The sequence below is a fragment of the Dromaius novaehollandiae genome, chromosome Z (assembly GCF_036370855.1).
Source record: "Dromaius novaehollandiae isolate bDroNov1 chromosome Z, bDroNov1.hap1, whole genome shotgun sequence".
NCBI classification, from domain to species: domain Eukaryota; kingdom Metazoa; phylum Chordata; class Aves; order Casuariiformes; family Dromaiidae; genus Dromaius; species Dromaius novaehollandiae.
Window position 1 is genome coordinate 59,160,752 of NC_088132.1, and position 23,551 is coordinate 59,184,302.

Sequence of the window (23,551 nt, forward strand, 5' to 3'; positions counted from 1 at the left end):
CAGCCCCATTCTACTCCACCTTGTCTGATCTTCTCCTCTACCCTCCCTTCCACAGGCAGCCAAGTAGCGTGCCAGATCAGGAAATTTATCTAAATTAAAAACAGCCATTTTTTCATGTGTGAGACAAGATGGGACCTCTTATTGCTGCAGCAATACAGACTACAGTGAAGCTGCTGTATCTGTCCCTTCAGGGCAGTTACTCGATTTAATTTTTAATTTTATCTCCCCATTCCTAGTATACAGCTTTTTGCTGTTTACCTTTGAAGCCTCTCTGGCAAATGCCTATCTAATGTTTAACTAGTGTTCCATCTATCCCCCATTCAGAAATCAAAACTATTAATTGTATCTATTATCAATAAAGATCTCATAAAACAGTATGAAATTTTAACTGTAAATGCAGGCGGAATATGCATCATGCTTATTCACTATGTGAGAATGAACGAAAAAAAAAATAAACGGGAGCGCAGACCACCACAGATTTCCTGCACGTGATCCATAACACTTGCGTGTGTTCTTTTTTGAAATTACACATTAATTTTTTCAAGTTAATAGTAAACTGTTTAACAGACAGATGTGAAACTCTTACATAAACTCCTATACCGAGTTTTGCCAGATAAACGCAAATCAAGGTCAGGTGTCTCGAAGGTCTTTTTATGCATCTTTTACGTTGCGAATCTGACACTGCCTCACTTTGACTTCCAACTTTTTTCACACCTTTTCCTTCAAACCCAGAGGCCTGGCGAGAATCCGAGGGGCGCCTTTTCCGTGAGCTACAACACTCCCCCCGACGCTTTGCCGCGCCAGTTGAAGCAGCTCCCGCCGTGCTCGCTGACACGACCCAGGGCGCGGCAGAAGGGGCCCCCGTGCAGCCGGTCAGCTCGTCACCGCAGCCGGGCTCCGGTCTGAGGCCCCGGGAGCCGCGCCGCCTTCCGACGCCGAGAGGCCTTGGGGCCCCTCGGCGGCACCGCCTGCGCACGGCAGAGCCGCGTTACGCGGGCGAAAGCGCTAACTCCCCTCACCGCCTCCTGCCCCGCCGGGCAAGCTCGCCCCTCCGGGCCCGTGCCCCGGCGCCGCGCTGAAGCCGCTCGGTCGCCGCGGGCCGTTTCACGGCCAGGGGCGGCGGGGCTCGGCCGGGCGCTGCCCTCAGGCGGAGGCGCCCGCGCAGCGGCCTCGCGCTCAGAGGTGCGACCGTTAACGGCCTCTGCCGACGCCGCGGCTCCGCGCCCCGCTGCGCCTCGTGCCAGCGAGGCCGCGGCCCCGCACGTGGTCGCGCCCGCCCCGCCGGAGGGACGGCCGGGAGCTCCTCACCCCGCCCGCGCCGCCCCGCACTCACCGGCCCCGGGCGCCCGCGCCGCCGCCGAGGGGCCGCAGGGCGGCCGCACCGGGCGGGACGGACCAGCCGCCGCGCCGCGGGGGGCGCAGCCGCCGCAGCGCTGCCTGCAGCACCCCGCTCATGCCGCGGCCGGGACGGGGAGCGCCGGCTCTGCGCCTCCCCCGCGAGAGCACGCTGCGCTGCCCTCGCCGAGGCCGGCCCTCCCGGAGCGGGCCGCCGCGCCGGGCCCGCCCCGCCCCGCCCCTTGGCCGCGGGGAGCTGGGGGCGGCGGGAGGGCGCGGGGCAGCCCCGGGCCGTGCGGGGCGGCGGCGGCGGCGGGCGCCCGGCAGCGGGGCCGGCCTGCCCGGGGGTGTCGCCCGCGGCGCTGCTTCGCGGCCCGCCCCCCTCCCGCGGTATAAAGGTGCGGGCCGAGGGCGCGGAGTAGCTTGTGCGGCGTGCCGAGCGGTCGGGCAGCGTCGCTGGGCGCGGAAGATGTTGCCGATCGGGAAGAGCACGAAGCAGGGCAAAAGGGTAATTTCCCCCCGTCCCTTCGTAGGCTTCGGGGGGGCCGGCGTGGGGCACGGGCCCGTGAGCGGGGGAGGCAGCCCCGCGCCCTGCTGGGACGGGGACGGGGACGGGGAGAGCAGCCTCGCGGCGGCCCCGGGCACGGCTCGGCCCCGGGGCGGGCCGGGACCCCGGCGGGCGCTGCGCGGGGCCCGGCGGCGCTGCGGGGATCCGCTGCAGGCGGCACGGCCGCGGGCTGGGCGCCGCGAGGTCGCAAACGAGGATCTAGGCGTGTCTCCAGTTAAGGCCATATGGTGAAAAGATGAAGTAAAAACATAGTAATAGCTGTACTGACTCAGCAAAGAGCCGTTAAAAACGTTTGGACACTGTTATGATATATAGCTAGTGTAGACTGAACTTAATGCTGTGACAGTGTTGTCTTTGAAATTTGGTTTCTCTGAACACACAGACTGGAGCCACCAAAGTTCCAAAAACATTTTGCTTAATATTGTTTGATGTGCAAACTAAACACTGCTCACAACACATTAACATTGCAAATGTGCTATCAGCATAAATCCTCACTGGAAGAGATTTCTGGCTCCAGCATCCTGCCAACTCTATTTAAAAGACCTGAATTGCTCTTCTCTTGATTTATATGACTAAATGTCAGCAGTGTTTGTGATATGAGTGTAGTCTCCAATATATGCATGCCCTTTGCACTCTCATTTAGTTAAAGAAGTAAACCAGAATAAAAAGTTATTTGGGCATCTAAATATTCTGTTCATTAAGGCAAATATCTGAACGATGTCTAAATCAAACTCTTTGACTCCAGACCAGCACTGTCGCCCTGTACCACTGCTTGGAGGGTCAGTAGAATTCCCTATTCCATCTTTCTTTCAGAAAAACAGTATCATCATTAATAGTACACTTCTTACTCAGAAATGTTTATTTGTATGTAACATCTAAGGCTACAGCAAGAGAGCAGAAGGATGTGGGAAGGACTCTACAAGTTCTGGGCCTTGCTGGTAGATCAGCTATAAATTAAGGAGGTGGTGAGGTGCTTGTTCTGCTTTATATTTTTTGGCATATATCCTTGCCACCTAATTTTAGACACCTAACAGAGTACAAATGCCCTACATTCCCCCTACAGGGAATGGACAGATGTAAGCGTCTCTTGAGGGTTCACTTAAGATCAGAATAGCCATTTTCAGATACATTTTTCCCTCCGCTGGTGGAAAGATAGGCCATAGGTAGCTCAAGGAGACTTCACTTGCATGGTTCAGTTAGAAGGTGGGTGGGAGGATCTCTTCATATAGTCATCTGCGCTCTTTTCATGGATAGATGTGTGGACTATGTGGTGCAACTCCATTCATGGTAGCGAAAGTGAAGTAGTGAAAAAATGACTCAAAAAAGCCTTGGTTAGCTTTTTACAGATATTTTTTTCTTGTTATTTAATACCAGATATGAGTACTACTCGGTTACCTGGCAGTACAAATTTGCTCTGGATCAGGCATAAGCACAGTTGTACTTCTACTGAGCAGAATAAAACAATGTTGATGCTGAATTTATGCTGGCTATGTGCTTATTAAACCAGTGGTATTTTATCCAGTCTAGATAAAGTTAAAATTGTGTGAAGAGATGATATAAAGTCTATTAGAAGGTCTGCTAAGAAGTTATTTCCATTTTGAATGAATCTGAACTAACAAAGTAAGTTTGTATTAAGTACTCTGCGCTATATGGCCATGTCACCTTTGATCTGCTGTTAGATACCCTGATGCTAGATTTAATTTATCACAATATATTGTATATTAATATACCATGTTATATTAAGTCATGGCTTATGTTGCTTCTGTGTGTCAGAAATGAACATTATTTTAAACTGTAGTTTAAAAATGCTAGGATTGTGAAGGAATACTGCTTTTAAATCCTAGAAGTGATTTGTTAGAAGAAAAATCTGTTAACTGCAGTGCATTTAAATATAATGTCCGTATATGATGTCAACATGTATATATTACTTAATCTTCAGTTACAAGCAACTGCTGAGCTTCCCAACTGTTATACTTACAACTACATCTCCCTAATAGACAGGCACGACTGGGAGATTCACTGCAAACTAGTGAGTTTTGTAGATTGAGTTTTGCCCCAATCCTGCTGAAATCAAGGTAAAAGCTTGCATACTTTCTCAAAGTCAGACGTTAATGAGGTCAGTATTTTGGCAAGTCCACAAGGTGCAGTGCAATGTGATGGAGAGATCTGCAAACAACCACTTGCCCAAGCTCATACATCTGCATGGCAGCACTGTGCAGAGAAGCCCCATAACCTTGCTGCTGTGTCAGCGCCTGAGCCAAAAATTGTGACCCTGTCAGCCAGGTTTTGTAGCCTCAGAGTAGCCTTACACTGCTATGCTTGGTTAGGGAACTGGCATAGTTGGCACAGTGCTCCTTCTTGTTGGAAAGACATGCTCTCATCCTTCCTAAAGGGCTGTGCTGAGGAGTCATAAATGTTTATCTTTCCTAGATGTATCATCTGAGATGGGTAAATTAATGAAGCAGGAATTATCAAGAAAGATAATTTATTAAAAGTTGGAGGCTAAATATTAGAAAACTCTTCCAGTCAGTACACAAACGACACTCAACTGTACGTCTGTAAGGCTTTTATTTCCAACTCCCTCCAAATTTCATTCACTACCTAAAGCAGTAAACACTAGTGTGCTGTCAGAAAAGATACCTATGGAAGGTAATTTCAGTCTTACCTTTGATATATTTTTTTTTCCTGTACACACTACCTTTGTTGATGTAATGAGTCTGCGTTCATCCACTTTTTAAAGTCGAATGGAGTTATGGTTATGATCTAATTGCAGAATTTAGCACCCAGGGATGCTCTGTAATAGCAAGGTACTTTGTGGAAAATTTGAGCCAATCAATGAAGCAATGAAAGGAATACAACAGAAATATATTTTAGGTCCAGTCAATATGTATTGTTCTTATGTTTAAATTTTACCAAAAAAAATCACTTTCTTTGCATAAGAGTATATTTCAAGGCAGAAGCAAGGTTAATCATAGGATGCTGTAATGTTTGTAATTTGGCATCTTAAAATGTTTCTGGGATGTGCAAAACAAGCAGGATTTTCTTTCATTTTATAAGTCTTGGTAAGCAAACCCAGGCTAATGAAAATAGCCTGTCAGAACATGAAGGCCAGGATCACAGCATTTTGAGATGTATCCTATTTGCTAGGAAAATGTTACATGTGTACTTTTTATGTCTGTTGTGCCATCTTGTGTCACAAGCTCCTTATGCTGAGGCTCTGTCAAGGTGACCTTTGTGGCTAAAGAACAAATGAGCTAATAAATTGGTCAGTAATACCAGTATTTCATTTTAAAAAACGTCACATACATTTTACAGGAGAAGTTGGGACTGTCATTTACTTTCATAGGAATGGAATTGGACCATTGACTTCCAGTGCGGGGGACTATACATCTGAAATATAATAAAACTTACTAGTGAAGAGTCTGTGTAATATATATATGCATATACTAAAGCCTTATGTTCTTGTAAAACAGACCATTTAACATTCTTTAAAAGAGAACTTCAAGGAGAAAATGGTTTTTGGTTTTTATGGTAATACTGTTTTTGGTAGCCTGCAAATATATGTCATCTTCTTTGCAAATACAGGAGATGAAGAGAAAGACACAGAAAGCCTACAAAGCTGAAGAACTTTAACTTTTTCTCCTGCTTTCTTCAGGGTATTCTAGAGCGCTTAGATGCTGGAGAAATTGTGGTTGGAGATGGAGGATTTGTCTTTGCCCTTGAAAAGAGGGGTTATGTAAAAGCTGGGCCTTGGACCCCTGAAGCAACTGTAGAACACCCAGAAGCAGGTCAGTTTTGCTGTAGAATGGCCACCTTGTAGTGAAGGTAAATGTAGTTGGGTATATAATAAATACATAGGAACTTGTAGCAGACTTTTAAATAAATGTATTGTTTGACAACGTAGCATGACACACCCTTAGGAGCCTTAGAATTTATAGACCAAAAGCTCATCTGACCTCATATTCTTCCTCTTAACACTGGCCAAAATCAGTTGGCCAGGGAAGAATATAAGAGTAGTGCAAATGCATGGTGATACCTCCCCAGAATGCCCTCCTGTTCTTCAATAATCTGTGGCCAAGGGACTTTGTGACTCAGGTATGGTATCTTTGCGATATTTGAATTGTTTTTTTCTGACAATATTAGTTACCTTTTTCTGGACCTCTTCAATTCTTGTATCACGTCTCTTTCTGTTTTAATAATACTCAGTGATTTCTCCATCATGAATTTGTCCAGTATGTCCTTGAGCTGATACAAAATTTTATGATTCACAACGTCTTGTGATGCTGGAATTCTACAGTTAACTATCTGTTTTGCTGTGTTCTGATCATTCCAGGACTTCTATATTGTTATAAACTAATACAGTTTGTTTATTAATTCTCTCAGAAAAGTAGCAACTTTAAATAAACAATAGAATGGGAGAGGAGTATTTAATGCATCTGGCTCCACTGTGAAAAGGGGAATGATAAACCTCATAAGAACCTAAGAATAGCAATAAAGCTGCACCAATTGCTGTGGCAAGGGTCTTACTTCATTCTCCTGCCTCTCCCATTTGCTGGAGTAATTCTCTACATTGGAGGGGACAAACCAAAATCATTTAGTGCCTTACAGAATAAAGATTATAGTGTATAGCATCAGTACTGCAATTGCAGATAATAGTATCTATTTATGTATGTTTTAATACAACAAAGCATTTGTCCTAGTAATACTACGTACAGTTAATGCCACAAGCCAATTCAGAATGTCCTGGAAAAAATGCTTTTTCTTTCTTCTATCTTAAGTGTATGCCCTTCCAAATTTATCTTTTTCCCCTATACTGGAGGAAGAAGGAAGAGAAGGGGAAGGAAAAAAAGAGAAAGAGATCTTACCAGCCCTATCACATTGTTTTGTACACTTACCTGTTTATTCACCCTAATCCTTCTGAGCCTTCAGGTGCTTCTTCTTGTGAAACATGCCTATCTTTGGGTCAGGGACAGTCTTGCATAATGCAGAGCTCCAGCTAAGTTTTTAAAGGGTAATGACCTAGTTTGCCTGGCACCCACCTCCCAAAAATGCATCCCATCACCCCTCTCTCTACACCTATACCCTTTTCTGCCCCCACAGCAGATTCCTAGCACATCCCATCTTACAAATTGTAGCACTTATTCCATGCTCCTTATTTCACCTTTGCTTATTCCTTTTGCGTCTCAAAAGCCCTTGATCCTCTCCAAGTCCTCACCCAGAAGTGCAGATCTCAGTCCATGGGGAGTGTAAGGCATGGCCTTACATGGAGCCAGGTTGCCACTTTGAAGCAGAGGCACCACCATAACCATCCCTATGTCATGCACTTACCTGCACATGAGAAAGAAGCAGTGATGCGAGACGGGAAGGACTGGTGAGGACAGAATGGCCCCTCAGTGTAGGGACCCGGCAGGGCTGCTAATGCTCAAGGCATATTTTGCTTGTATTTTCCTCTATTGTTCACCAGCATGTTATCCAGGTGTTTCCCAAGTTACCTGGACTGATGTATCAAAGACCTCAGAAGGCTTCAGAGAATACTCTTTGTCTCAATTTTCTGTATTTGTGAGAGTTTCTGTATAGAAATGCCTTTCCAGTTATGCAAGGCAAATTTAAATTGTTTGTTTCTAACAATATTAGTTACCTTTTTCTGGACCTCTTTAATTCTTGCATCACATCTGATAAATAGTGCATATATTACAAAGCGATTCAATCTAAGAAGGTTCTAGTGGTTACAGGCTAATGCCATTTGACTTATCTGGACAGGATTAACCACTTGTCTTGCTGAGATACTGCTTTTATTTGAGAGTGCATTCTTGTTCTCAGATGATGCTTCAGAGATACCTAGCTAACATGTGCCTTCAATAACTTCTTAAATTTTGTTAAGCTAGTTGTTTTTTTGACATATTTTATATGGAGAAAATGTGTAGATGGCTTAAACAAGCTAAATGGACACACATTTGTCTTAAATAAGTGATTAGCTGCCATAGGTTAGAGCCCAGCCATCTAGTAATTGCTACTGATGTGATAATAGCTATTTATAGAACATATTGCTCATGTCTGTAACATGCTTATAACATTTCATAAGCCCTTTATAGGCTATTTATAAATATACCCTTAATTGGAAATGTATTCATTTCTTTTAGTGCAGTGTGCTGCCTCCCCTCCATTACTGCTCTTTGCTCCTGCATTCTCAAGGGTCATGTTACTTTGAAGGCAGGTGTGAAGAACAGAAGGAGCAACTGGCTGGGCCAGCTGGTATAAAAGCCACACAACTATGAGCCCTTTTTCAGTTTGTAAGGAGAGAGAGAAAGGGAGGGAGGTTTTCAGAATGCAGCAAGGAATGCAAAAAAAATGACTGAGTAGAAGGCCATAGGGGAAGTTTTGCAAGAGTGACAAGTTGAGAAAAGAGATCTAAATACTTGTTTCAAGCAGGATCAGGTATCTTGGCTACTGCTGTGTACTGAGCAATATGTATATGCACTTACTGCCCCCATCTCCTGTTAGCTTAAGTCCATATCTCTTGTGACATGTCCAGCTTATGGTGGATTGAAATGAAAACTCAGTGTTGTTTGTCTGACTCCTAAGATGCATCAAACTGCTAACTGTCTAGCTTCCTATGTAGCTGTTTTCCCCATTTCTCAAATGGTGGGGGGAAAGGCAGCTTAAGTAACATGCTAGGATGTAAATTACAGAGTGGTTTGGATTTTTTGTTAGTGCTGTGCAGACTGTGTGGACTCGATAGTTTTTACAGCTAGAATAGAGTTACAATTATCTGCCTGAGATCAAATAAGATTCAGGCTGATACTTATAGGGCCATTCTTTCTCTCTAAATAGGGACATATTCAAGAGTCTGCTGTTCACATACCTGATAGTTTGGGACAGCAAGTTCCTTATTCGTGTATGTTACATTACATTTCATTTGCCATCTATGTCATGATCCTTATTCATACAAATTCCAAGCACTTTTCCAGGAATGCCACAATCATATTTAAAGAGCACTAACTGGGGGTAAATAAATCAGGTTTATTATGGAAATGTCATAGAGTGTTTGTGAAAATATTTGCAGAGTTCTTTTCCCTTTTGCTGACTAGTTTTCATCTATGTTGTTTCACGAGAGAGGATAGAAAAGCATGCTACAAGACATTAGAAATGTACAGAGGGATTCAATAGCCTATTTAAATGCTGTATGAAAAAAATGCTCCCTGCACTAGGAATGTTTTTACTCTGCTTAAAGATTGTTAGACTGAAATTTGATCCTGATAGTTCAGGCAGATTCCAAGGACTTTTTGAACTGCCGCTCTGCCAGAATCTATGTTCCTGGGTAACTCTTTTTGACTGCTGGCATAAGAAGCATTGTGTTAGATCAGTGTGGTTACTCAAGACTGTAATTAGAAATGAAATAATATAGTAGCAGAGAAAAGCAAAGAATGCTGGTCCCTCACTGAAAGCAGACTTGCTCATTGCTCATGCATATGCAGATTGACTCAAGGAACTACTGTCTGAGCTTTTCTGGTGTATAAGGCTGTTTGTTGCAGCTGAAGGCAGTAATTTTATTCTCATGGTGCATTCACATTTGCCTAATGACACAGCTTGTCTGTAGACAATGAGGCTTATAAACCAAGACTTCAGGAAAACATCTCCAAATGTCTGCCATAGAAATTGCAGTGTTCTCATGTCTCTATCCAATATCTTGGGGATAAATTATTCATGTATTTGCTAGAAGCTTTTTTGAGCTTTTTAACTCTGTTTTACATGATCAGTAGTGTCCTAGAAATTATAATAATTATGGTTTTATGGGTGTACCTAAAATCAAATGATGGTTCCTGTTCTGTTGCTACTATGGCAATTGCAGTGTACTGCTTACAAAGTGACAAAGTCAGAACTACTTCTAGAGAGCTTGCTCCCAAAGTCCTGATACAGAAAACATGTCCACTAAAACTGGTGCCAGCCAGCCTCTGTAGTAAAATCCTCATGGATAACTTTAAGAGAAGAGTTAAGTCAGTGTTGGGATTCACTTTCGTGGAGCAAGCAGTCATCTTTTAATAAAGTATGTTCTTAGCAAAATAGATCTTTGATCTTGGCTTAGGCTGAGTTGTGTAGAAGGAGGAAATTAGTAGAATAGTGGAGATAATGGAACACTATATTCTTCTCTATAAATATCATCTTGTCATTTCATTTGTTTCCAAGATTTTTTTTTCTATTTTCTTCATAGTTTAGAAGCAAAGAAGGTATGACTTTTTCTTTCATTTGCTGATCTGCCATCCCTTATTATACTTTACTTTGCCAGTTACCTGCTCTCCCTTCCCAAACTATTATGCAGTTCTATAAAGTGAAATTTGGAGGTCTGAAGCACTGCAGAAAGTAGCAGATAGGCAAGGTGGCAGACAAAACTGAATTTACTGATGAAGTCATTTTTAGCAGAGAATAAAGAGAAAGTTTTCTACTTAATGTTCTAAAAATGTGAAGAGAGGAATTCTGTGTAGCATGTAGTACTGCTCCTACCCATATCATAAATGGCTCTTCCAGTAAATACGATATCACTTATTTTACAGTACTATTACTTTTTTCCTGAACAAAAATAAAATAGTATAGGATAAGAGTCAATAAACATTTAATTTTGGGATAACAATAGTAATAACTGTGCCAAATGTTTCTTCCTTGCCTCTTTTAATTCTTTGCAGTTCGTCAACTTCATCGGGAATTCCTCAGAGCTGGATCAAATGTTCTGCAGACATTTACCTTTTATGCCAGTGAGGACAAACTAGAGAACAGGGGAAATTATGTAGCTGAGAAGATAACTGTGAGTAAAATACTATTTTGATGGTGGTATGAAAAAAGTGGATTCATTTGAAATGGTTTAGTAGAGAGGTTACTGAGTATTTTCACAGCTTCTCATAACAGTTTTGGTTGTATTTGAGGACCGGAGAATGAGATGATATGATTCCATTGTCTGGAATATTAAGAAAGACAAGGCGAATGGGGAAAAAATGACAAAATGAGGCAAGGATGAAGGCAGGAAAGAGGATGCCTACATCTTCCAATTTGAGATTAGTTTTATTGAGGTTTTGATACAGAGAGCATGGGGATGACTAAATGCACAAACAAAATCAATTGAGAAAAGAAATGCTTTAACATTCAGAGAAAGTGAAGAATCCTAGAGAATAATGACTGGCTAATAAGAACTGCATGATTTTTTAAATCTTATCTTCAGTAAAGTAACAACTAACAAATCCAAGGTATATACTATGATCAAAATTCCCCTTCTCATGCGTAGGGATAACCTGGTATAGCAATGAAAGTACTATGATGGTGTTTTCTTACCCTTTACACAGAGGAGATGGGTGCTGGAGGATGTTGGGTGTCTTCAGTAAATGCGGGTCCTGGGTCTACAGGGGCTTTTGGCACAAACATTTATAGATAGTTCCTTTGAGATTAGAAGATTTACCATTTGGTGTTTTCTCTAATTCTTTTCTCTGTGGTCATACTGTCTGTTCCAGCCTCTGGTAAATAAAGAGGATTCTTCAGGGGGCAAAGGGGAAAGAATTTCTTTATAATTATGAAGTTATCCCAACCCAAAAATTAGAGTGATCTGGACATTAGAGAAACTTTTGAGGCCTAATTAAGAGGTCACCTTTACCCCAAGGCTGTTGCACATATTGGGATGAAATATATAGTGTTGCTCTCAAAACGTATTTGACATCAGCTCTCACCATGTGGGTGGCTTGTTCAATAAAAATAAATAGATCTGTTATACAGATGTATCTGCTATGCAAGTTTGATAATCTAATTTTATACTTCTTTCCAGTAAATAAGAAGCCTGGAGTCTGTTTCTGTACAGACTAGAATATCAGTAGAATGGATCAGAATTCTTCATATCCTAAGGAGGAAGAGCCTTGGTCATTATGAATATTGAGATACTATGAACAGCTCAGAAGTTAATAATGTGGGAGTTATTCAAAACAGACTGGTTCTACTTTACTGGGTAGAGTTAGAACCAACATTTTTATGAGTATCTTTCTCATTCTTCTTATACCCATTTACAATGTGCCAATATTTAGCCTACATTTTTATTAACTTTTTCAGACTAGCTGATTGAGTTCCAATGAGAGGATGAATGCTTTATTGCTGCTTACAGCTTTACTTTCACAGTTCAAAGTGTTTCAGTGTCTATAGTAAAAATATCAGTTCAGGGGTTTATAAAAAAAAAATACCTTTTCCCCCACAGACAGCTGTTTAGTGGGTGAAGTATCAGGCATAAGGTCATATGGCCAAATTCATCTGAAATGCAATACTCAACAAATGCAATAGTCAACAGATATGACATTGAAATGTCTCAAATGGTAGTCCCAGAAATGCGATGCCTCTGCAGCAAGCCATTCTGCAATTCTTGCTGCCATGCAAAATGAGATGAGCCTGGGAGAGCAGCTGGAAAGTAGAATGCATTGCAGCAAAGCTTTCAAGATTGATTTGCTGCCAGCTTGATGGGCAGGTTCTACCAGGCACTGACTGGTTTATGGCTCCTGCTCCTAGAGTTCCCAAACGTATACCTGAGCACCAAAGGAAATGGGAGACACTCTTTGTCACCAATAGCTTTACAAAGCAGCTGGGTCTTTTGAGGCAGCCATGAAAAACTTCAGCTGAGAGAAGCCTATATAGCTTCTGAGCGTGGTAGTAGTCCCCAGGCCACAGAGAAACCTGCTCTGGTCAGTACTTTTTTACCCATCCCAAGTAATGGATCTTTTCCAAAAAAAATTTTTCCCAGCTTAACCTCTTTTTTTACAAGCTGTTCTAGTCTTCCTGATTTAGGTATAGAGGGAATGTGTCTTTCAGTCTAGCTGATTAATCATATATAGCGATATGCTTCACCTTACTATTTCTATGTTAGTAAGTTTACCATCAGATAAGTAACAATACCTTTCTAAAAATGACTTCAATAAATGTGTATGAATATTATATTTAAAATTTTGAAAATTAATGGAATACTAAAATAAATCAGATTGAAATGAATAATCAAATGAACTTACTACTTTTTTTTCTTCCACCCACAAAATCTCAAAATAGAGGCATAAAAATACACTTAGGTATCCCTAACTCATCTTCTGAGAGGCAAAGGAAATTCTCTTTCACACCAAATGTTTGTTTTTTACGGACTACTTGTATAAGATGTATCAGAGCTAATATGCTTTTGTATCAGTATTTGATAATATGATAAGTTACAGGTGACAAGAAACTCCTTGTTTCCTATCATTTCTCTCACTTTTTTGAAGATGCCAATCTCCCTAATCAACCCAAAAAGGCTATTTAAAAAAAGATAAATGAAAATTATAAGTGAATATGAAGAACTCAGTATGGCTTTTGACTATTTTGTTCTTTTTTGCTCTAAAATTACATGCATATCTCTGACCAGGTAAAACTGATGTAATCTATGTTCATACAGTGCCAGAAAGTTAATGAAGCTGCATGTGACATTGCAAAAGAAGTGGCTAAGGAAGGTGATGCCTTAGTGGCTGGAGGAGTCAGCCAAACACCATCATATTTAAGCTGCAAGGATAAAGCAGAGGTCAAAGCAGTCTTTCGAAAACAGCTAGAAGTCTTTATGAGAAAGGATGTGGACTTCCTAATTGCAGAGGTAAATCTATAGGAAAAAAACCATACACCTTCAATTGATGGAGCATGTAAACTTTTAGGTGTCTAGTCTGCTTTGGAGAATTTGAGTATATATTGCTTCTTCCTTTAAAATCTTCTGCGAAACTTTTATTCCAGTAGCACCAGGTGCTTTTCTAAATGCATGGTAGTATCCTCGAGTGTTCTAGAACCTTTAATCCTAAATTTCTATCTTAGTCAAGTCAAATCCTGCACAAGTATAAAGAGGATAGGTGAATGTGATCTTGACTAGTCCTTACTTCTTCCCGTAGTCTGCAAGCAGTCAACCCATGATGACTTCTCTATATGAAAACAGTTCTTTGGGGATAAATCCCTAATTAATCCCCTGTATGGGCATTCTTATTCTGGAACAAGAGTACCTTTATTTTTTGATTAGTTTAATCTACTGATTTTATTATCCTTTTTTAACTGTGCAGTAAGTGAATTCAATAGAATTTTGCTAGTGTAAATCAGAAAAGGCTCAAATCATTGTCCTGTTGGTGGATTTTTGGGTTTGGATGAATGTGTTTATGCTTCATCTCCAAGGAAAGAAAGTAGTCCAGTTTTAATTTCTTTTAGTATTTTGAACATGTTGAAGAAGCTGTCTGGGCAGTTGAAGCTCTAAAAGAATCTGGGAAGCCAGTTGCAGCTACAATGTGCATTGGTCCAGAGGGAGACATGCATGGTGTGCCACCTGGACAATGTGCTGTCCAGCTGGTAAAGGCTGGTAAGAATCTGTTTTAATCTGCCCTTTAAAATTATGAAACAGAGAAAAGCCCTTAAACATTGAGATGAGTGGATGTGTGTCTTAAGTGGATATCGTCCTGATGACATCTAATAAAAGTTTTGATCCTGTAGAAGAATTTCCATGTGCAATTTAGTACAGAAGTCTTGCAAAATCACATGTATAAAAATGCAGCTATGGAATCCTTATTAAACAAGGTGATATTAGGGGCAATACCACAGGTAGCTGATATCAAGTAGACCAAATACTAAAACTATTCAAGTTTGGTTACAGAGCCAGCTCCAAATTCTGGGCTTAGAATTATGAAACATACGCAGAACCCAAACCCATCTTTGATTCTGTGCCCCTGTTTTTTGAAATCTCTGGAGTATACTTCAAATCCAGGATGAGAGAAGAAGATGAAAAACTTAACCTTTTGTCTTCCAAAGGCAGTATTTCCTGCAGAACAAGGAGAAGGACAGAAGGCATGATGGATGATGCAGAGGTTTTATTTGTTCAGAATTACGCTTTTCCTTTAGATTTGGGGTCCAAATCCTAAGGCAGGATCTGTGTTAGGAACCTGCTGGACATTTGCATATGTGGCCGTACACCTGTTTTCACTGATAAGACTCACTGATAAGAAAGGCAACTGCACAAGGGTGAGAAATCATTCATCATAGTGTTTGGTCAGGAAGGCAAAGAGGAGTGCAACTGAGATGCAAATGGAATGATCAGCCTCAAGATAGCCGAGGTTGGCTTTAACCCAACTGCCTTTTGTTAAGTAGTAGTGATAGTGGTAGAGATAGTGGTAGGGTAGAGATGGACTGCTTTGCTTCCAGAGTGCTGTGGCTAAGAACTTCCACCTCCCACTTCCTGAAAAGTGAATTGAAAAGTTATTTTCCTCCTCCCAGGTGCTTCTATTGTTGGAGTCAACTGCCATTTTGACCCAGATACTTGCCTGAAAACTGTGAAGCTTATGAAAGAGGGCTTGGAGGCTGCTAAACTGAAAGCATATCTGATGTCTCAACCACTTGCTTTCCATACACCTGACTGTGGGAAGCAGGGATTTATTGATCTTCCAGAATTTCCCTTTGGTAAGACATGGGCATCTTTTTTTAATTGTCTGAAATAGCTCCAATCACATGGTCAAAAATCCACCCATTGCAAACTCAGAAATTGCTCTTTCCCAGTCAGTCTCCAAACTCTTCAACTCTTCCATTTCACTGGAGCCCGAACATGTAATTTTTATAGCTGGATTTTTGTGTGTAGTAAGAAATGTGACTATTTCTACATTATTTCTTACCAATATTTCTATAATACAGAGTACCCCTTTACAATTTTATAGTCAGTCCCCAGTCCAGTCATGTTTATCAGCCCATGTGGAGACAACATTGCTCAGCATAGGAAATACTCTTTAAAAAACAGGACATGGAAGATAATAGATATTATCTCAATACTCATTCAGTTGATTACTCAGATGCCATAATCTTGGATTGTCTTTTACTGTATTCCCAATATCAATGCTGTTCACTTCAGCAATTACAGAGATTAGTTTTCCTTTCCTGTGACTTACTGTGTAGCCAATAATATTCAAAATGGGTTGAACTGAACTTTAGTGTAAGTAAGTACAATGCCAAACACTTTCTAAATTATGTGACCTAGTATGATTTCAAGTAGTCTAACTTGATTTTGGAATTGCTGCTTCTGTTACAAGCAAGCTATTTGTCCAAGTGAATTTTGTACCCTACAGTTTCAACCTTTTTTCCAGCTTTACTTGGTTACCAAGGTTCTTCCAAGAAATTCAGCCTGGGTAAAAGTATGTTCTTCAATTTTGTCTCCAGAACATATTATCTCAGTTATGTCATACCTTCTTGCCTGCTTACTGCACTGGCTTCTCACAGAAAACCGTCCCAAATTCATGGTCTCTATTCCCTTAAAAATGCAGGAAGGACTGAACCAAGGATAACCAGAAAAATAAGTAAATCTCAAACTCAAGGAACAAATGCTACTTCAGAGATGAGCAGGAATCAGAATTTTCAGGAGGCTATCCAACATGATTTTTCATGATTTAAATTAAGGTCTAGCCGCTAATCTCATTCCAAGTTCAAGTATTTTGAATCTTGCTAATACAAAAAATAAAAATCACTCTTGCATCTTTTTTTCCAGAGAGATGCTTATATAATAAGGATGGTGTGCAGAACAAGGCTGTTCTTCCTCGTGCTCTATACATAGAACCTTGTGCAAGACAGCTGTAAAACAGCCTGAACACATGAACTAGAGCAAATACATTAAAAACCTAGACTTTAAATGCCTTTGGATTGGAGCTCCCCAGCATTCTGGGTTGTGATATCTCTCCCACAAGTCCTATAATGTTTAGAAGTATAGGGATTTAATGTACAAAATATTTACAAAACTGGATTGTTAATATAGATGCATAATTATTGCAACTTGTAATGGTTCAGTCATGCAAGTGTAACCGTCTAAGTAAGATTAGAGAGAGACTAGAGAAGAGAATATGTTCTTTGATGTTGGTAATAAATGGATTAGCAGTTTGGAAATGAATTCATCACTAATATGCTCAGAAAAAAATCTGAAAAGACTGAAAGATTCAACCACTTGGTGTCAACCACTTTATGTGTACACAAGGCTTTTGTATTTAGGGCTTATTTCCACATGGGATTTAGCAAATCATGTACTCTTAAGAGAAGAGGACAAAATCAGCTAAAACGTTTTCAAGTTTATTAGAAAAATGCCTTCATTTTCTGATATGCACTCTTCTCAAGATCAGTCTATAAAATATGATATTGAAACATTTGAAACTTGAGTTTATAACAAAAATTTGAGAGGTAGATGTGATTTTCAGGAGAATCTTTTTTTCATTTGTCTTTCTACATAAATGAAGGAAAGAGAATAAAGCATGAGCCTGAGCACTCATTAGATGATGATAACATGTCTGGGTTCTGAAAATATTCTGGGATATTAAAAAGTGTTGGAAACTCATTTAGCCTGTTCATTCCTTTCTACAACTTCTCTGATTGCAAGCAAAAAAGATAGAACAGATGCAGTGAGTAATCAACTGAATTGAAGGATTCATTCTTTGATTTATTCTGGTTGTTGGCCAGTATTTTACAAGCAATTTATGAGATCTCAGTTTTCAGAAATTTCATGAGTTAAGTGGAGAAGCCTTGGTTCAGTGAATGTTTTCAATACCCAGAAGGAGCAACTGATCACTTGATGGCAGATAAGTAATTTGGTAAATCATTGTTAAACTGACCCGGTTAACTCTGTTTTTGTGGAAGGTCCTATGCACATAGAGGCATTTAGATATTTGAAGTGTACATAACCTCTATATAGGCCAACAAGATCTCAGTTGCTAAAAGACATTGGCTGTGTTGTATTGGCAAACTGCAGTGTCCAGATGCCAACAGTATTTATCTATTTTCAGAACCTTTTCTAGTTTTCTGTGTCTTTCCTTCTGTGTTACTGCAATTGCTCTCAAATGTCACCAGTTAACCAAGGACAATCTTTTAGAAAAAAACATCCTGTCAGCCAAAGTATACCCAATTATCTCCAGAGTAGATGCACAGAGGGGCTAAATCTAGGGGCAGGTTACAGTCTTCTCATCAAAACTTCATGAAATTTTCAATATTTTTTCAATATAAATTACCAAACTGTTAAGCTGTAGATTTTTAATTCTGAGTAAAGCCAAGAAAAGAAATGCTGTACAATGACAGGCATGGAAAAGAGAATGTTAGTGATTTTTGGGAAGGGGGGGAAACATGATCTAGGTGGCAACTTCTTTTCATATGATGCTTCTTGCCTTCCATCACTATGTTTCACAACACGCACAGCCAGTTCTCATGGTGTGGTCTGTCCCTACTTCTTCAGAGAGGCTAGGTTGGTGCTGTCCTTGTGCTCCTGAAGCACAAGGACTGATTGTGATAAGGTGGGTGAGGGAGAAGACAGGAGAAATCTCTACAGTGTTCACCTGGACTTTTTAGTCACTTATGCAAGTAAAAAATGAGTGCAAGATGCTGCATTCTTATGTTCATTCATTTTGTATCAATTCAGCATTAGCTTTTTCCTGATATATGAGAGACAAGGGAATCACACACCTGTGCTTGTGATGCTTTCTCATACAACTGCAGGAGTACAGAAACTTACTTTTATTTAAACAACTCTCCTAAGCTAGCTTCGTCTGCCTTTCCTTCTCTATATTAGGCCATCTACTTTTCCTTTATCTAGACCAATAATACTTAAGAACAGTTAATTTTTTTTTCCTTCTGCTTTTTATTTTCTGAACCTGCCTCTTTAACTCATTCTTAGACTTTGATCAGATCTGCTTTGCATCACCCTCTCCTTGCATGTTAGTCATTTCTGTGACAGGACACAGGGAGAAGAACCCTACCTCTCTGTTATGGAGCTGAAGCTGTAGTACCTCACCACAGCTTCTGTGCCCAGTGGGGTGTTCAGTGTCCTGACATCATGCTGCACTCTCCTCATAACCATGGTGGTTCATCTCCTGCAGTTGTATATAAGAAAGGGGGAAGATTTACCTCCTGTATTTTTAATTTTCATTCCTTTGAGCTTCTCCTCCAGTCCCTGGCCTTTTCTTTCCAGTTCTGCCTCTCTTCTGTCTCCTTCTCTTTGTGCACTTTTCTTTGTTAGTTGTTCTCTCTCTGTTTTTGTTTTCTTCCCTAAGTCTTTCCTCTCAACCCTGTTTTCCATTCACTTTGCTCACCACAACCTGCAACAGAGAGAGGGACTGAAAAGACATTGCATCTTAGCTATCCTAAGTCACCTACAGGCAGAGCTGAGTAAGGGATGGGCTAAGAAATAGCTACAGATACCAGTTTTTAGTGAAACAACTGGCTGCTGCTAGCTCATCTTGGGGAAAAAAAAGTGTAGAAAGCATTCCTAAGGAATAATGAGCAGGCTTATTTCTATTGCAGGTCAGCTGATACCGTCTCCTTTCCCACATTAAAGTCCTGTAATCAGATTTCCTAGATATTGATTGCTTATTCAGAACTTTTCTGGGAAGTGGTGTAACATCCAGTACTCCAGCTGAGGACTCCAGCAGAATGGCAAGCATGGCTTGATCAGTCTCAGATTTTTTTTTCTTTTTTCACAAGACAAAGGAAGCTTACAACACTCAGGGCTCACCAGAGCATAACAGCATCTAAAGCTAGGCTTCTGAAAGTTTGCATGATTAATTCTAGCTCAGACAGTTTAAATATTTACATTTACAGCCAGATTTGCAAACACCTTGCAAATGTCCCAGCATGCTATTTCTTACTAAAAATCTGCTGAAATGAAGCACAGTGGAAATTTAAGCTATGAATATCCTTTCAGGTCTGGAGCCAAGAATTGTCACTAGATGGGATGTTCAAAAATATGCAAGAAAGGCCTATGACTTAGGAATTCGTTACATTGGGGGCTGCTGTGGTTTTGAGCCATATCACATACGAGCAATAGCTGAGGAGCTGGCTCCTGAAAGAGGTTTTCTGCCAGAAGCTTCTGAGAAACATGGCAGTTGGGGCGACAGCCTCAGCATGCATACGAAACCCTGGGTCAGAGCAAGGTAGGTATATCTGAACTGGAAAGCACACCAGCATACGCTTTGCAATGACTTGTGTTGGTCCATCCAGCAGACTGACTTAACCAATATGGAGAGCTAAATACCACTGTAACCATTCTATGTGTTAGTAATTTTGAAGAATTAAATCTGATCTAGGAGCCGTGAAGGGAAGGAGGGGCAGTAGGAGAGCCTCAAAAATCCTTAACCCCTTTTAAATGAAAATTTGGTCTGAATGAATGTGGAAGTAACTCATGATAGTGAAGATTAAAAAACTGACAGATTTGTGTAAAATAGCTCCTAATAGCGAGTGGCTTACTGTGTTTCTCCTGAGGGATGACAAGACACATTTTAAATATGTAGCATTTCATTGCATGCTTTCATTCATCTTCCTTTATTGAAATATAAAATCAGTTTATGCAAGTTAGACAACCCTCTGCAATGGTGGTTCAAGCCACAGTTAGTATTGTGTGATGCTGGAACAAATATTAAAGTTTCATTTCTTTATTTAGGGCAAGAAAAGAATACTGGGAGAATCTGAAGCCTGCTTCAGGCAGGCCATATTGTCCTTCACTGTCAAAGCCAGATGGCTGGGGAGTGACCAAAGGAACCAGAGAGCTGATGCAGCAGAAAGAAGCAACAACTGAAGAACAGCTGAAGGAGCTCTTTCAGAAACAGAAGTTCTAATCCACTGCGGTTGCCTAAATGTTAGAATGATTTATCTACAGAGCATCTAATGTTTCACAAGAGAGAATTAGTGAAGATGAGTGCATGTTAACTGATAAATTATCAGGGTAATGAGAGGGACATAATGTGGAGAAAATGTGGTTACAAATTAAATATGTCAAACTTTGACAATAAAATCTTTGTCTGGACAAATAGTTCAGAAACTAATCAAGAAGGAGGTTTGGATTCTCATAGTAATTGAGCTACTCTAACTACTATTCTTTAGCTTAAGTGCCATTAATTGGGTAGACACTGAAATACATGGAAAATATTAATTGGCTCAACTCACCAGTGAAAAGAAAGAAAAAGCCATCTGTAAATACTGTATCACTGGATTTCCACTCCTGGTCTGCTTTCAGCTGGGGACTATGTAGGATTTTCTTCAGACCTCAGGATTTGTTGAGGGGAGCTTCAGGCACACGCAAGTTGGTGATGCTTCAGACACACAGTTATCAATAGTCACCTCCTTGACCTCAAGAGAATAAAAGACGTCTGAAAAAGCCATCTTGGAAACCGAATGAAAAGACAAGGAAAATAAGAATGGGATTGTGTAGGAATTTCTTATATGCAGGAGAAAGATTCAGAGAGAACTTTCAGGAAACAAAAATGACAGGTAAATAAATCTCACTGTTTTGGTGTCAAGTTGCCATATATACAGGATTTCCTCCTCTGGAGACTAAAAGACTTAAGAGATGATTCAGAAATTTAAAAAACTGAATAAACAAAAATAACACAATGGAATAGTAATTGTATTATCTGCACACCTTAAAACATAGTTCAAAAAGAATAACATACCTCCAGTAAACAACTGTAAATTTCAAATGAATCAGCTGGGTTTTGGATATTTCACTTGAAACACTTGCTTATCTCAAAATAGCACTTAAAAACTGAAAGATTCCTAAAATATAGCAAAATTCCAAAAACTGTTTCTAAGAGTTATAAAACACATTCCGTGATGATTTTTTTTAGTAGATTGATTCAGTGTAGAGAAAAATACTTGTAAGAAGACATGGAAAATACTGTTAGGAAATAGATTAATCCGTCCAAGTTAAAACAAACAAACAAACAAACAAGAACATTAGTACACTGAACTTGTTGAGACAGGTTTTCTTAGGAAGGACATCACTACCCTTGGAAACCATAAAAGATACATTTCCATAGCTTATTTTGTGAAACACCACAAAATTTAGATTTGTCTCTAGAATCTCATTCTCACCCATTCTATGTTAAAGTCACTACCTTTATGAAAAAATTGTTGAAAGCTTTTGTTGGGCTACTTTTTATCTGTAAGCCCATGTCATTATTGCTATGTTGATATTCTGCAGTCCAGGAAACATTTTAGTATGTAACACCTTAATAGGAAACTTCAAATATCCTTTTCAGACTGTTATTGGCTGACATGCTTTAGAGAAGCTCATCTGCCTTCACCATGTTTGTAACAGGTTGAAATAGTTATTACCTGGAGAATTTGCCTTAAAGCCAAAAACAGACAAATCAAGAAAGTGGATACTTTTAAATGTAGCTTATTTAGAAAGCATTCACGTAAGTGTATTTGGACCACATTAAACTCCTTTCCTTCCTAAATCCTTCTGCAAGTCCTCCCTGCAGAAAGTGGAATGATGCAAAATCTGCAAAACAAAAAAGTTAGATCTTTGATCACCACCCAAATGCCCACAGCATGAATGAGGTATGCATGACAAGGTGGCTTAAAATACAATCTGCAATTGCTAAAGAAGTGCTTCAAGCAATCATTACCAGTTTAGGGACTTCCTGAGGCAAAGGATGCAGCTGGACTGTTTTAAAAAAATTCAATATTCAAAAAATTCCAGTTGAAGAGAATATGAGATCATTTCACAAATTAGATGTTTAAGAACCATGGCATATAAGAAGATGCTCAAATACAATTTTAGGCACATACTTTTAGATATCCAGTTAAAAAAGGACGAAATTTTAACAGACACTAATGATGACAGGAAACGCTGTAAAGAAGTTTTGAAGCCATTCAAGTTGAGAGCTGACCCAATAGGGAGGCTACCCAATCTCTGTTTGATACTTATCATTGGCTGGGCTTAGAAAGGCATTGACCATGGGATGAAAATTAGTTGAGAGGGTGTTCCTTATTGATCTTTCTGTGATACACCACTAAAGAGCCTGCAAACCATTGGGAAGAAAAAAGGGAGCAGTAAAGCAAACAAAGCTTTTTTTTCCCATTTCTTTTTGTGCAAAATCTTGGTGAGGGATAAGGGAACTGTTAGCTTTGTTAAAGCTTTCCACTGGTCTATTACGTGACCCATTAAGTAAACATGACACAGACAGCACAATCCCAGAAAACTTGTTTCCTTAAGAAGTCTGTCTGAAAACTTTGATAATTAAAACTGAAAGGGGCTTTAGAAGGTCACCTAGTGAGTGTATTTATTATCCTAAGGCAGGATGAGCTAATCCTAGGAGGTATTTGTCCAATCTGTTCAGAAACACATCTGCTGATGGAGATTCCATGCCATCCCCAGGCAATCTGATTATTCCACTCTCCTTAGCATTTTTTTCCTAGTTGGAATTCGTTGATGAAATTTAAATCCATTATTTCTTTCCAGTTCGTTATGAATATGAAGAATTTATTCCCTCTGAGGGTTTACATACATTTCTTGTTTCACTCTCTTGATTAAACAGTCCTTGTTCATTCATTCTTTCCCTGTTGCCTTTGTTTGAGCCTGTGATCCATCATATCCCACAAATCACCTTCATCAGATCTTTTCCCAGAGATTTCTAGCTCTATATTTTTACCTGGAAGGAGAAGTGAAGTGATCTGAACCTTGGAAGTTCAGATCCAAAAGTGAAAGTCCAATATCTTTGCCATCTAAAGAATAAACCCTTACAAGGCTGAATGTAAGGACAAGAGGGACCTGAACAAACCATACTTGGGAAGCTTTCTACGTGCTTGTGGCCCTACACATGAGAAAATGACTATACTTTTAGTCAGCTCTGA

The 23,551-nt window shown here is 40.2% G+C and overlaps 2 protein-coding genes across 2 annotated transcripts in view; one reads left to right on the plus strand and one right to left on the minus strand.

Moving 5' to 3' along the window:
* LOC135324917 (dimethylglycine dehydrogenase, mitochondrial-like) overlaps window positions 1-1,465 on the minus strand; it is a 46,183-nt gene extending 44,718 nt beyond the window's left edge. Inside the window, exon 1 of the mRNA XM_064501998.1 lies at window positions 1,334-1,465. Within this exon, the coding sequence (XP_064358068.1) occupies window positions 1,334-1,455 (122 nt within the window). The 5' untranslated portion in view covers window positions 1,456-1,465. The remainder of the gene's footprint in view (window positions 1-1,333) is intronic.
* On the plus strand, window positions 1,454-23,249 carry LOC112987027 (betaine--homocysteine S-methyltransferase 1). Its single transcript, XM_064502000.1, has 8 exons — window positions 1,454-1,843; window positions 5,559-5,691; window positions 10,582-10,700; window positions 13,338-13,529; window positions 14,123-14,270; window positions 15,179-15,361; window positions 19,620-19,848; window positions 20,355-23,249. The coding sequence occupies exons 1-8, from the start codon at window positions 1,454-1,456 to the stop codon at window positions 20,527-20,529; spliced, it is 1,569 nt and encodes a 522-aa protein (XP_064358070.1). The 3' UTR covers window positions 20,530-23,249.
* The last annotated feature ends 302 nt before the right edge of the window (window positions 23,250-23,551 follow it).

Excerpts from the sequence above, each read along its gene's own strand:
- LOC112987027 (XM_064502000.1), top strand. The coding sequence starts at position 1,454 with ATGCCGCGGCCGGGACGGGGAGCGCCGGCTCTGCGCCTCCCCCGCGAG. Across the intron at positions 14,271-15,178 it reads TGTCCAGCTGGTAAAGGCTG|GTGCTTCTATTGTTGGAGTC; the intron begins GTAAGAATCTGT and ends TCCTCCTCCCAG. Across the intron at positions 15,362-19,619 it reads TCTTCCAGAATTTCCCTTTG|GTCTGGAGCCAAGAATTGTC; the intron begins GTAAGACATGGG and ends ATATCCTTTCAG.